This window comes from Notechis scutatus, chromosome 4, assembly GCF_049901735.1.
Source record: "Notechis scutatus isolate UNSWTSFEM ecotype Mainland chromosome 4, rNotScu1.2, whole genome shotgun sequence".
In the NCBI taxonomy this organism is placed as follows: domain Eukaryota; kingdom Metazoa; phylum Chordata; class Lepidosauria; order Squamata; family Elapidae; genus Notechis; species Notechis scutatus.
Genome location: NC_142012.1, coordinates 83,789,713 through 83,804,638, shown reverse-complemented (window position 1 = coordinate 83,804,638; position 14,926 = coordinate 83,789,713). Strand labels below are relative to the sequence as shown.

The 14,926-nt window shown below is 42.2% G+C and overlaps 1 protein-coding gene across 1 annotated transcript in view; it reads right to left on the bottom strand.

The window, feature by feature from the left end:
• Positions 1-14,926, bottom strand: part of CHAT (choline O-acetyltransferase) — a 40,745-nt gene that overhangs the window by 6,352 nt on the left and 19,467 nt on the right. Inside the window, exons 6-13 of the mRNA XM_026672729.2 lie at positions 13,856-14,036; positions 12,220-12,397; positions 10,862-11,031; positions 9,127-9,227; positions 8,211-8,339; positions 6,815-6,937; positions 5,108-5,249; positions 3,468-3,530 (exon numbers count right to left, since the gene is read on the bottom strand). Of these exons, the coding sequence (XP_026528514.2) occupies positions 3,468-3,530; positions 5,108-5,249; positions 6,815-6,937; positions 8,211-8,339; positions 9,127-9,227; positions 10,862-11,031; positions 12,220-12,397; positions 13,856-14,036 (1,087 nt within the window). The remainder of the gene's footprint in view (positions 1-3,467; positions 3,531-5,107; positions 5,250-6,814; positions 6,938-8,210; positions 8,340-9,126; positions 9,228-10,861; positions 11,032-12,219; positions 12,398-13,855; positions 14,037-14,926) is intronic.

Genomic DNA, 14,926 nt, shown 5'->3' with positions numbered 1-14,926 from the left:
GCCCCAAACAGGAGAAAGGAGGCACAATCGATCATTGCAGCAAGTCGCCAGCCTATCCGTTTTGTACTTTGGGCTTTAACACGAAACCATTTCCATTTTAAGAAAACAGAATAACAGAGTTGGAAGAGAGGCCTTCTAGCACAACCCCTGCTCAGCCATTTCAGACAAAGGGTTGCCTAGCCCCTTCTTGAAAACCTCCAGTGTTGGAGCAACCAGAACTTCTGGGGGAAACTTCTGTTCCACTGGTTCATTGTTCTCCCTGTCAGGAAGTTTCTACTTAATTCCAAGTTGCTTCTCTCCTTCATGAGTTTCCATCTGTTGCTTCTTCTCCTGCCTTCAGAGGCTTTGGAGGATAGGTGGACCCCTTCTTTTCTGTGGCAGTCCCCCTGCCCCAGATATTGGAAGAGTGCTATGATGTCACCCCTAGTCCTCCTTTTCATTAAACTAGACATACCCAATCTGGGCAACTATTCTTCATATGTTTTAGCCTTCAGTCCCCTAATCATCTTTGTGGCTCTTCATTTTTACTCAGTGGACTCTGTGGCTTTGTTCAGCTTGATATTCACACTTCTTTAGAAGTGGAAAATCAAGAAGGACACAACCCTAGCCTTGCTGTTTGAAGGAACACTACTGAACTCAATGGGATAAAGTAAAAAGGAGAGGAGATGGCCTTGACAGAGATAAGCAGGATTTGTTGACTCGGCAAAAGAGGGTGAAGCTTTTTTTTAAAGTCCCGAACAATGAAATAACATCCAGAAATGGCTCAGGCACAATCAGAGTTGCAAAATTTTGTTATCAGAATCAATCTCAACAAAGCAAAATGCTAATCATCCTATCAATTTGATTTCCTGGTCTGATGGGGCTGACAGAGACACCTCATAATTTCTACAAAAAGGAAACTCCAGTCTGTTTACTCCTGGATTGGACTGAACCAATCAAAAATCTTATTTGTTCACCAGTGCTGTTTCCTGGATGTGCTGTTGTTCTTATTTTATCCTATATTTTTAATGCTTTATGTAAATTTGTATGATTCATCCTGTTGTATCTCTCTTCTAGGATTTTGATCATTTTTATCATAAAAGTAAAATGTGCTTAATAAATTTATAGGATGGTAATATTAAACTATTTTCATTAATGTTTACAATAGTAGATCTAGAAACTTTGCAATGCCATGTAAATTGTATATCAACTTAGGACAATTTTTTCCCAGACTGCAAAAAGGAAGATGACAATGAAAGACATGTTGCTTAACATGTTTGTGGGCATAATGTGGGATTCTTTATTTAACAGATTAAAATTTCCCACCCAAAAGTTAAAAAAAGAAAGCACGTTCTCAATGCTACAACCTAACCATTTCATTCATTCTTCAAAGCTTTGGTTAAACAAATACTCAAAGCAAAGAATAAAGAATGGTTCATGGATCTTTAGGAAAGCAAGAAACCAATGTTGGCCTGTCTGACATCAGAATGAGTGCCAGGAAAGGTGATCACACTGAGGTCACCATGGTTTCCTCCCATCACAAGAAATGGATTGGAGGATCAATGAAAATATTTTCCTATCTAGGGCGATTTATAAGGCTAGAAGCACTGACGTGCTTCCAAGGCAGATTAATGCCCTACCTGGAGAGAAAGAGACCGCTGTGTCCTAACCCAATAAAGGAGGTGCCAACACATTCTTCACAAGTCTGGGGTGTGTGTGTGGGGGGGGAGAAACTTAAATTATTTTTTCTAAGGGTACAAAGTTTAATGTATCAGAATCATTTGCTAAGGAAAGAATAATTAAACAATCTAGGCTGTCTAGGCTCCATCTGGAAGAATTGCTTCTGGAACAAAGATTGTGAAGGAAAGATCTTAAGAACTTTGGAAGAGCCACTCTAGATCCATTAATGCAGCATTCCCTTGGGAAACAGATGAAATGGAGAATATACATGCCAGGAGTTGCTGCTAATTGTGGTGGAATGATGGCCAGATCTTGGGCACACGGAAAATGGAGCCACGGCATTGCAGAACAACACAACACAACATAACAGAGGGATAGAATCAAGATCACCTTTTATAAGGCCTTGGTAAGGTCACATTTGGAATATTGCATCTGGTTTTAGTCACCAAAAGTAAAAAAAAAAAAAAAAACACATGTTGAGACTCTAGAAAGAGTGCAAAGAGGAGCAACAAAGATAATTAGGGGACTGGAGGCTAAAACATATGAAGAACGGTTGCTGGAACTGGGTATGTCTAAGGAGTAAGGGGAACATGATAGCAGTGTTCCAATATCTGAGGGAATGCCATAAAGAAGAGGGGAGGGTCAAACTATTCTCCAAAGCACCTGAAGGCAGGACAAGAAGAAACAGATGGAAACAGGAGCAACCTAGAATGAAAGAGAAATTTCCTCACAGTGAGAACAAAAAAAGTGGACCTACTTGCCTCCAGAAGTTGCGGGGGCTCCATTACTGGAGGTTTCAAGAAGAGGTTGGACAGCCATTGGAACAGTTACAGAGAGGACGACTTAGTTCTGGGGAGCAGGAAGAGGAGGTTAGAGACTCAAAGCTTCTGCTAGGTATAAGTTGATTTGGAAGATCTTTGGCAGGCTTCCAAAATTCTATCCTTTTGCCCTAACTCAGTGATCCCCAACCTTTTTTATGCCGCGGACCGGTACCGGCATCAGCTGGGCGCCGCGGCCCGGTACCGGCATCAGCTGGGCGCCGCCATCTTTTTTTGATGGCGGAAGCACTTTTTCATCAAAAAGATGGCGGCGCCAGCGCTTCCGGTGAGCTTTTCCGGGTAGAAATGGCTTTCTACCCAGAAAAGCTCACCGAAGCGCTGGTGCCGCAATCTTTTTGATGAAAAGTGCCCGGTGAGCTTTCTACCTGGAAAAGCTCACCGGAAGCACTTTTTCATCAAAAAAAGATGGCGGCGCCCAGCAACCAGTGGCCCGGTAGGACTTGTTCCGCGGACCGGTACCGGTCCACGGACCGGTGGTTGGGGACCCCTGCCCTAACTAACTATAAATGTATTTCCAGAAATTCAAGCCTCACAGGATCCAACATTTGGCTTTCAATGGAAATTCTAGATGGCTTCTTGGTCTCAACATGACTTCAACATACAGAGATTTTGGGGGTGGAAATTTGGATTATTATTATTATTTTTTTAGTCTGAAGACCATATTAAGATTTAAAATAAGGCTACCAGATCTGGGATGCAAAAGTCTCAATGGCCATTAGATGGCAGCACTGAAGTATAGCTTGGCTACCCTTAGTAGCTGCGTAGTTGAGTAGCAAGCAACAGATTGCACATGAAATATTTACAGTACAACAAATTTTATACCAGACATAAAGTTGAAAATAAACAAAACAATTCTATTTCAGCCTCTGATTTCTGGAAAATGAAGTACTTGTATTTCATAGTCATCAACATCATTAGGATACCATTTTTTTTAGTAATGAACTATTTTTTCATATAGTAGATGCTTACCAAAATAGTGTAATTGGTTTGAGCTGTTATTGCACTCTTAAAAAGCTGCATTTTTTCAGAATTCTGTAGACAAAAAAGAACAGAGAGATTTTCTAAACATATATATCCATGTGGGCAATCCCGTTACTTTTAATTCAGGGATTAATTCCTTTAATACAGATGCATTAGGAAGTCTACCCTGGGAGTAGAACTGATCCTAAACTAGAATGCAAGTTTAAAACAACATTTGCCCTTTTATTTCAAATGTTGCAATACTTTGGTTAAAACATTTTACCAAAATCAGTTTGAAAATGCATAGTTAAGCGTCAGTCTTCAAGAAAAATAGAGAAAAAGGTTGGAATGCTGAATAGTTTGTACAGAAGCTGATGGAGCTGACAGAGACGACTAGGTGACCATTTAGTTCAAAGAAAGGAATATAAGTACTTTGGTTTCTACTTGGAAACCACTTCTGGACTTTGTGCTTGAGGTGGAAAAAAATGAAACATTGACTGTGGGTTTTACTGATTAGATTGATTTGTGGTTATATAAATGGCTAGCTTACATTATTATGTAAAAGTAAAAAATTGAGGTTCAATGCTTTATTCTACTGCAACAGAGGGAGTCGGAAGTCAATGCTTTTTTCCCCCTTTTCTCCCTCTCTTTCCCCCGAAGAGTGTCCTACTCTTTGTTTTTGTATTTTATTCTGTAAACTAATAAAATGCTAACATACTAGAATGCTGAGTAGTTACATCTTTGTATACTGTAGATGTTGATTTCGCCTTGTGTTATTGGCATGGAGAAAGAACATACACAAAGTTGGAATAGTCCAGAGATAGGCTATTCCGTCCAACCTACTTTATGGCTGCGTTCCCCAACATGGTGCTCCCTAAATCTGATGGATTACAATTCTTAACATCTCCACTCACTTTATCTGAAAGTTTCCCCAGAAGCCACAAAGATTACAGGTTCAATTTAACTGAATCCAGGGCAATGAACACAGTTTTAATAGTAACAAATCAATCATTACATGCTTCAGTGGCTGAAGAATTGGCTTGGTGTGATCAGCAAAAGAGTAGGTCACCGCATGCAGGAGCTTTTTAAAGCAGCTGCATCTTGCAGCCTGCTCTCCTCGGCTGCTATGAGAACCCAGAGATAGATAGATATGGGTGCTTTAAAGAGTTCCGGCTAGTGCTATTTATTTTCTCATTTGCTTTGAAGCACCTGCCGAAAACCAAGATTGAACAATGCTCATTTCTACTGATTCTACACGTGCATTATAGCTACCTCTTAAGGTGACTTGTTACAGCCTCATTTGAGCTTACCAAGAGGGTATAGCTTAGCATAGGATTGCTTTTAACTCACCATCACTGGACATCTACCAAGGATTGCTCTCTACCAAAGGATTCATTGTAAAATCCGGTATTTCTTCTCTTCCTTGCTTTTCCTGTCTATACACCTGTCCTTTCTGGACAAGCAAAGAAACAAAACATCCCCCAACTATCTATCTACCTATCAAACCATTTGTAGAGTAAGATAATTGATCATCTCCAACAGTGGAAGAGTTGTTTCCTTAGCTGCCTTAGGTACTTGATCGGAGGAAAGACAGGAATAGAGATGGAATGCATATATAAACCCAAAGTATAAGCCAAAGAGTCAAAGACCTGGAGAGCTGATTTCTTATCTACCATTCCTTTTACAAACGACAATGCTTCAGGAGTGGCGGAGCGGATGTTGTCTACCCTCCCGCATTCATAGCGACGAAGAGAAGCACTTTCATAGGTGGGAACCAGCCTCATGTTCATCCTACAGTGGAACGACAGTAGAATCCTGTTTGGATCATCCCCTTTATTATAGAAGCTCTAAACAGCTAGAAAAAAACAGTAGCATCCTGATCCAGGCATTATTTTACTATTGCTTTTTTCCATTGGGTTTAGGATTTCATTTTTAACTCTGGGAAGAATCTCATGGCCACCTGGAATTTTGGGCCTCAGTTATCACAACTCTGTTCTTGATTACTTTGTGATTAAAAAGTGGTGGAATCCTTAGAGAACTCTTGACCTACCTAAAGACTTATCATACAGAATATACTTTAATTGATTTGGATTTGGATGTCCGTTCATCTCCACAAGGGACTCTGGGTGGCAAGTAAACTTACATTTAATCAAAAGCAAATTCTCATCAGAGATACAAAAATTAAGAAGCCCAGCATCTAAGGAAGCATCCAGACTGTGTGGAATGGCTGGCTGTGTGTCCTCTTTTGCAAGGGTGAATTCTCTCTTTAGAAGGTCTTCCAATTAGATGGCAGCACCTAGTTAACCTTTGGTTGAACTGGAAAAGCTAAGTGGGATCAGTCCTGGCTAGTATTTGGATGACCATTCACTAAAAAGAAAATTGTAGGATGACAACCTATATGGAAAATGAAAAGCAAAAAACACTTGAAATGTATTTGTGTTACCCAAAAAATTACAGAGGGGGCTATGAAGATTGTGGGAACTGAGTTGGAGTCAAAAGTCATTGTTTCCCAGATTCTGAAGGTAGGTCAAGAGTTCTGCAGCCAGTGTGTAAGTGGTGGGATTTGTGTGGCTGCAGCATCATCAGATGCCATCCTGTGGCATCACCCGACAGGGTTACAGAGCTTTATAAAGTGGGCCTTCCCAAAAAGATGGCCTAGGATCAGGTTATACTTTGGTTGGACCCTGGAAATGTTGGATCCCCTTCTTCGGTTCCTTTTCACCACAGCGCTGACCACCTTGAGTGTGAGAGGGAAAAATAACCATTCAACTTATCTCTATGATACCCAGAAGACAATCTGGACCGGGAAGGATTTGTTTGCTTGTTTCCTATGGGAGGATAGTTCAACCATCCCTCCAAATACCCCATGTGGGAAGACATGGTAGAAAAACCTTGAATTTTCAGATAACAAGTCAGGGAAGAAACCAACATCTCAGGATCTTCTCCATAACTCTACCTGAAGATGCCGAAGATTGGTGGCCTGCTCTGAACTTTCTCATTCCAGGCAGGGAACCTTTGAACAGCGTGGACTTTTGACCACAAAGTGGACAGCAGGCTGTCCTCTATGCTACTGAATTATATGCTTCTTTATCATTCGTTGGCCTCTAATATGCTTCCATTGTGTTCTTTATCAATCCCCATCCTGGGAGTCACATGTGGACGCCAACTCTAAGGCCCAGGTTCTCTCTGGGGCTTAGAGGCTGCTTAAGTTAAAGGCTCTCCGTTCCATCCCAGCTGGTCACTCCTGGGTAACGTGTAGCTTTGCCAAAATAATCTGCATTCAGGGAAGCGATAGAGAAAGCAGGCAATTTGGCCTGGACTGAAATCTGAGTGGTCAATATATTTCCCTCACATACCGGTAGAAAGCCAGCTGGAGTGCTACTTGGATGTAGGCGTCTGGACTCATCTTCTGTTTTTTGATAAATTCTTTCCCATAGTTTTCAAACTTATAAGCAACAAAATCCAGATTTTTCACCAGTCTAGAAAAGAAGAAAGAAGAAGAATAAAAGTGAGGAGTTCTCATCATCTTAAAAAAAAATAAAAATGCTTTTCCCGACAAGCTATCCAAAGCATTGGCGGCATCGTGTCTGTAAAAAACTTGACATTTAGGCATTAATCTCAGTTCGTCAGATGGATTGTCTAGTGCCATTGAAGGAGCTATAATGTGTTTCCTCTGAGCACTGGGAGTGGAATTTCAGGAGAAGCAGGTTTACAGTCAGAAGCACCAGCCTATGCAAAGCACCAAGGCTTGGATTCAAATGGGCTACACTACTATTCAAATGAGTTACTTTTCCTCCTAGGGCCATGATCTCTCCAACCTCCAGACTTAGACCAATTAGAGAACACCTTCTGCACCCACAAAGGGTAAACATTTACATAAAATGCAAAGACTGACATCCAGTTTATTTCCCCTCTTGTTTGGAGTCATTAGTCATCCAACAGGAACACACTGACAATAATATACAGGACACTGCCCTGGCGAAGGACAGGGCCGAATCCTGAAGGGGCTCAGTCTTGTTCCCTGCAAGGATGTTTTTCCAGGTATTTATCTATCTCACAGAGCTTTCCAAGGGACATTTGCCTTGCTTCAAAGGTTGTGCACAGCCCTGGCATTTAATATATTTCTTTGCCATTTTTCAAGGCTGGGATTTTCCCCAAGGTGCATGTAATGCAAAAGCAAAACAGGCAAATGGAAAAGACAACATAACTGAAATATCCAACAGCAGAAAAGAGCTTCTACTCTTCAGTCCTTCTAGGGACAAGCCAGAGAGAACAGATGCTTTAAAAGGAGAAGCTACAGATGAAACCATGGACGCCGCCTGATGAGACGTCACCACAAAAGTATTTTTTCCTATAGTGCCTATGTTACATTTGCCAATACAGAGTTACAAAATATAGAATTACAACTACAGATAAAAAGAAAAGGAAGGAAGGAAGGAAGGAAGGAAGGAAGGAAGGAAGGAAGGAAGGAAGGAAGGAAGGAAGGAAGGAAGGAAGGAAGGAAGGAAGGAGGGGAAGGATGAGAGAAAGGCAGGCAGGAAATCCTTCATCACATATAACATGTTTTTCTGCACTTTCTTCCACCAGCAACAACTCTGCTTTTAGCTCTTTACTCCACCAGTATCTCCCCCCACAATCAATTAATGACCCCCCCACTGTATATTTATTGTGCTCCTCAGATTAATCCTCCAGAACCTGAAGCCCTAATATGATCTCTGCATGAAGTTGAACCACCCAGTGAAATCGTTGTACCTTTCCAGTTTTTCCGCAGAAGAAGCCAAGTGGTTCTGAATTTCGGGCGAACATTTCCACCGCAGCCTCCTTGGAGCGGGAAGCTCACTCACGGAATCTGCTCTGACCAGTTTCTTGGCACCTTCTTTCCTGTTCATAGAGAGGTAGGGGAGTCCAAGGGTTGGTTGGTTGATTCATTAGTTTTGTGACCTGCCTTTCTGAATCAACTCAGGGAAAGTCTCTCTTAGATATCTGCTGCTCCATCTATTATTGCTTCTGAGTCTAGAACTAGTTTTAGCAAATTAAAAACCAGAGTTTGGCAAATTACAGGAAATATTTTTATTTCTGTCTGAAATAAGAGGTTGAGCTTGGTTCCTGGTGTCTTTGCAGGATGAATCTCACCACCAAAAATATGAGAGTGATTGTCTTTTGTGGTGTCTCATTTTTTTCTTCTTCTCAGTCTATCTTACAACCCTCATATTCCCTGGTGGCCTTTCATCTGGTTCACTGAAAAAAGATACCAAAATGGTTACATCCAGGAAGTCTCCAGGAGCTAAGTCCAACCTGAACTAGAACTTCCTCCCCCACCATCCCCTATTTCTCCTTTGGGGCAATGGCCTTAAATTTGGGATTGTCTGCTTTTCTAGTAAGTGCAACAGAATTTGCACATTTCTCATCCCATCACACTGCTTTTCTCTAAGAGAAAACACCATCAATACGTGTTTCTTTCCAAGATTTGGCCAAGTATGAAGGTGTCCATCATGTCTAGATTTCTGCAGAGCCTTACAAAAGGACGTAATAAATAATAGGAAGACATTCAGTTAAGTGGTGTTGGCTTCAAGTGATGGCTGAAGTCTGAATGTCACTGGAAAACATGCAACACATCTGTTGAAGTGAAAAAGCAGGCAGTTTCTTAGAGCAGCTGAAGGTAACTTACATGTGCTTCAGCAAGTGTTCAATGCACTGCACCAGAATGATGCCGTCAAACGGAGAGTGTTCACACACTGTTCCACAGATTCCATCTCGTCCTACAACAAACTGAGCAAGGACATTAATTTAGGCAGAAGGGAAATGTGGATTTAGTAACTCTTCAATTTAAAAGAATGCAGTACATTTGGCCTTTAAGATACCAGTTAGAGAAATAGACCAGCCAGGATTAGAAAGGGAGGCTGGGTTTGTTTTATGCATTTTATATATTGGCCAAATATCCCAGAAACAATTTTAAACTCCCCATTGTAACAATATCTAAACATACTTGGATGACATGAAATATCAGAAAGCACCTAAGTAAGAGAAAGTTGAAAGGAAGTAGAAAAGCATAAAAATGGCATTGGTGTTTTTTTTTTTTCAAAAAACAGAGTGAATGATGTTTATGAAGCTATTCAACAGGGAAGGAGACTTTCTGCTCCTTTCCAAGCGTTCTCTCTTATCTTCACCTCCACACAGAGTAACAGAGGTGGAAGCCCCGGCTCAAGCAGGAGGCCCTACCAGAGGGGAGGGGGAGGCCAACCTATAGTTTCCAAAGCAGCTGAAGGCAGGAGGAGAAGCGATGGATGGAAACCAATCCAGGAGAGAAGCAGCCTAGAACGAAGGAGGAATTTCTTGACAGTGAAAACAATCAACCGGTGGAATGGAAGTTCCCTGTGGAAGTTGGCCCTGAAAGTTTATAATAACTGGAAGATTTTAAGAAGAGCTGGGACAGCCACTTGGACAGAAGGGTACAGGGCTCTCATTTGAGCAGGGGTTGGACTGGAAGACCTCTAAGGTCCCTTCCAATGATGTTATTCCGATATTCCATGTGAAAGTGAAGATGGGAGAGAAAAACAGTCCACACAATTATGTATTGCTGGAGGACTTAAAGCAAGGGATGAAGTGGAAGGTACTAGAAGCCGGCCTACGGGCCAGTGCTCCCTTCTCTTTCTCTCCTCATGCGCTCTGCTCTTCCCATGAAGGCTGGCTACGTTTGGGCAAAGTCTGAGCCAGCCAAACCAGGCCGCCATGCGGAGAAAAGGGAGGCTCTGGGGCAGCCTTGAGAGGAGGAGGCCAGCCCGAGGGTGCCAGGAGGGCTTGACTGGAGGCAGGCAGAGGGCAGGAGGCGGGTTTACACCCAGATGGTCCCAGTCCATTTCTGGCCCCTTCAGCCTGCAGGGGAAGAAGCTCTTTGCTCTGAGAACCCCGCCTTGAAGTGAGGCCACAGGGGGCCCTTGGTGTCCGGCCACAACTGAGCCCAACGTTTATGTTGCTAAGTGAGAAATTTGTGATGTGGATTTTGCCCCCTCTTCCTATGCCCTTTCCTGCCACTGTTGTTCAGTGGATCACTGCAGTTTTAAGTGAGTCAAATGGCTGTTAAGTGAATCTGGCTCCTCCCAATGGACTTTGCTCATCAGAAGGTTGCCAAAGGGGATCCCATCACACACACACCCCGGGCCCTGCAGCCACCGTGGATATGAACCAGGGGCACAGCATCCACATGTCAAGAACGTTTGGTCATAAGTCTGAGGAAAGGTCGTCAGTCACTTTTTCCAGTGCCCTTGGGATTTTGAAGGGTAACCAAACCCCCCTGTTGTAAGTCAAGGACTGCCTGTAGAAGACCTTCATTGCCTCCCTGGGTTCAGCCAGGCTTCGGCGCATACAGTGGCTGCTGCTCCCCTCTGCTGGCTGCTGGGACTCACCTGCGTGGACTTATCGTACCAGCGATTGGCGCCGTTTCTCGCATAGCCTCCCCCATGGAGGAGCTGCAAGGCCCGGTTGGTGTCGCTCAGCTCTTCTCCGGCTGGACTGTCCAGGCAGACCAAGCACAGGCTTCGTTCAATCATATCAAGGGAGTCGCGGTTTGTAGAATCTAGAGTAGAAAACAATTGGCTGGGAATAATGGCAGGCTGTTCCTTGGTTTTTTCTCTCCGAGGTGCAATTGTTTTGCTTCCTACATTCATTCTCTGAGAAGTCTAAGAATGCGAGCCTTTTCATTACTTCAGAATGAAGCCAGTGGAAGTTCAGAGTGAACAACATTTGGGTTTTTACCCATCAAGGCTGGAAGGAGATGAGCTCTCAAAGCAATTAGATGGACTCCCCTCTACAAATTAATCTGCTGAACTTGAAAAGCACCAGATCTCTTTGGTAACTTGATGGAGGTGGACATGTGGTCGTATGCAATTTATGAGACGCACATCTGAAATCAAATCATTCAAACTGGACAGTAGATAGTCTACAATCTAATCTTTGTGGGGGACCTTGGTGCTCTCTGAGCCTGGTTGTTTTCTTGCAGACGTTTTATTATCCAACTGTGACATCATCAGTGTGAGAAGGGAATGGGGTTTGCACCCAAGCACTGATGAGGTTACCCAACTGGGTCAATGTCTGAAAGAAAACCACCAAACTTAGAGACGACCAAGGACTCCACAGTTCAATTCTGAGCTACAAAAATTCTCTTCTCCTGGTAATCTAATCTTTGCCTAAGGAAGCCTTGAAGCCTCTTCCACCTCTCATAATTTCATGTGCAAATTCTTTACCTCTGGTAACAATAGGAAAGGTGAGCATTGCAATTTATGAAAATAAGGAGTGTCTTTTTAGATGGGATCTCTCTTGTCTGAAATGAGATGAGTCTCCTTGGGTAGGAGGACCATCTGAGCCAACAGAATGGTAGGACTTTGCACAGCCTCATTTCAGTTTTTGTAATGTGGGAACGAGGCCTAGATGGATATTTCTTAACAAAGAAGAAGTAATAGGTGGGCATGCTCCTTTGAAATTGAGCCGTTTTGATATTGTCCCCAAAATTAAACCCGGGGATGCTTTTAACCTGGGTCTAGAATTAAAATATGCCATGTGAAGTGTCATTTTGTAGGACTTCCAGACTTCTAGACAGTTTAAAAGGACTTATTGGAAAAGGCAGAGCAAGAAGTCCTCAGGGCAAGGGGAAGAAGAAAAAGGGAATGGAAAAATGCCAGAAAGAAGATAACGACTGCTGAGGGCAACTCTGCCAAAGAACCGAAGGGCGGGGTTGGTGGGGTTCCAAGGTCGGGCTCTCACTGACCTTCCATGAGGATTACCCGGGACGTGGCCCACTCCAGCCTGCCATCCGAGGTCAGGAGGCCAATGGGAGGCAGCCTCTCTTCCTCATTCTCTGACATCTTCACTATCTTCCATAACTGGGTGAAAAGGTCTCCTTCGCTGAGACGCCGGAAATTAATCACCACGTCCAGAACAAAAAACTGCGGAGAAAGAATCAGGAGTGAAAAGAGGAGCTACTTTCACCTTTGAACTGGGGTTGGGTGGAGGGTGACCGCTGGTGCCTGGAGGCCATTCTCCCCTCGCTGATGTCCTCCTGGGGGCCCTTCATGATGCCTTCCTGCTTGGCCTGGTTGCTTGACCCAATCAACAGTCTCTGTCCCCCTACCAGCCTCTGAGCGTCAACAAAGCACATTCAGATGGGGCCAAAATAAAATGGAACTCGGCGTGTTTGTGTCACACGTCGGCCAGCTAGACTGGCGAGACTTTCCATTCCAAGACATCGTTTTGCAGGAAGAGCAACTAGCAGCAGTGGGGGTGGGGGTGGGAGGGCTCAAGAAAAGCCACGATGGGGGCTACAACCATACAAATCTTCACTGCTTTTTATTTATGTTTGTAAATGTCGTGCATATAAAAAAGGGGCGGGGCTCCCATCACATGATCACGGCTGCCATTTTGATGCTTCTGAGATGTGGATTCACCAGTAAATAATCAGCTAGTCATAATATAGAGTAGAAATAGATAATTTTGGATCCCTTTTAAAAAAATCCTACGGTGTTGTTTGGTTCCACTAATTTCGATTATAACTTGTCAAAAATCGCCAGTGCTGTTTCCCTTTGTTTTGGTGGATAACAGAACAACTAGAGTAGAAGTTTAAAACAGCTGGTAAAATAATCCAATGTTTAGGGGAATTGGAATTAGGAGACCCAGACAGAAATCTTCACTAGATCACAGACTCATTGGGTGATTGGGTTAGTTACTTTACCACAATAAATTCTACCTTGTAGGGGTGTAGTTGTGGAGATACACCTGTTAATGTATTTTCCTTGTGTACCCTGTCTCAAACTCTTTGAGAAAAGTTGGTTGGTAAATACAATTAAATATTACTAACTTAAAAAAAGAAAAGTGAAGCTTTCTCTGGAAAAAGAGGAAACACACAGAAAATCTGCCAACCTCAGTTTCAAACTGTGAGATCCTCAGGTCCTTGAGAATAAATTGTGACTCCAATCACCAAGAGTATCTTCAGTTCTAATTTGATGGCAAAAAGTCAACTGAGAAGAAGGAGGCATTCATTCGGAACAAACTTTTCACTTCCTTTTTTATTTCTTCTCAACCTGTTCTTCCTGTTTTCAGGCATTTTTTTTAAAAAAAATTCCAGATCTATAGACTTCAATTCTCAGCATTGGCTGCATTGATTGGTGAATTCTGGAACCTGAAGGTCACACATCTAATGATCACCCAGACTAGGCAAAACTCCCATAACCTGAATTTGTATACATTCTCGATCAATTCAAGGAAGTGGGTGAGGAGTAGATTTAATAATAATAATAATAATTAATAATAATAATAATAATAATAATAATAATAATAATAATAATAATAATAATAATAATAATAATAATGATGATGATGATGATGATGTGGGGTTCAGATGCTCTCACCTGATTGTTACAAGCAACAATGATATGATCTGGTTCAGGCATGATATTGCTTTTCTGGGACACTAGTGTGTCCTTGGTATATCCCGGAAGACGATAAGAAGAGAAGAGTCCGTAGTATTGCTTCATACAAAGAGGGTGACCGGACAGTTGTCCACGAGCAAAATCTACAGGAAGTGTGTGGCTAGAGGAACAGAACAAGAGACAAATCACAGTGTGTGTGTGTGTGTGTGTGTGTGAGGGTAGAAAGGAAAGAAATCGTATCAAATCAACTAGACTCGTGATAGATAAAAAGAAAGCATCGGTAGATGGATGCCAAAGCTGAAAAGCCATCATTCTTAAAGTCCACAAAAACCGCATTCCAACCATATTACCATTCATGAATGAGCATTGGAGAAAGCACAGTAACAGTCAACAATAAGGACCAAAGATGTCTGCTTCTTCCTGTCTTCTGATGCTCTGCTGGACTTTGAAATCTCTGACTGAAAAACACGAGTGGGCCGCCGTGCACAGCAGAGATCCTTCTGCCAGAGAGGGTTGAGATTTATTTATTTTTTTGTGGTAAGACAAAGAAGATCTTAGATGGACTTAGTCCTTTCTACAGGGCAGGCAAAATTGCTCAGCCAATGGGATGTCTAATGGTCTACAATTTGGGAGACGCTTGAGATGCTAAAATACAACAATGGTATCATATTAATATCTCATTCTAAGGACAGTAGAAAAATTAATAATTATAATGTTTTGTAAGCAATGTTCTCTGGAGACACTTGTAAAAGACATTGTGCTAAACTAGGTGGAAACAGGAGAACTGATGAATTGTTCGACAAAATATACCACTGCTTCCTCTGGAATAGAGAGGGTTTTTTTAGTGTTTCAATTAGAATAGTTGATAGAATCTCTGAATATTTCAAATCAATTGTTGAGTCCCACTGTTGAATCACTCAGGATGCATTTGAATAAATTCAACAATTTAAAAGGATTTTGAGCACACATAAAAGCTGTTTTTCTGCCCAGATTGTTTCAACAAATTAAATAAACCTAATCCAATTTTTCAAATCACATCAAATCCTATTT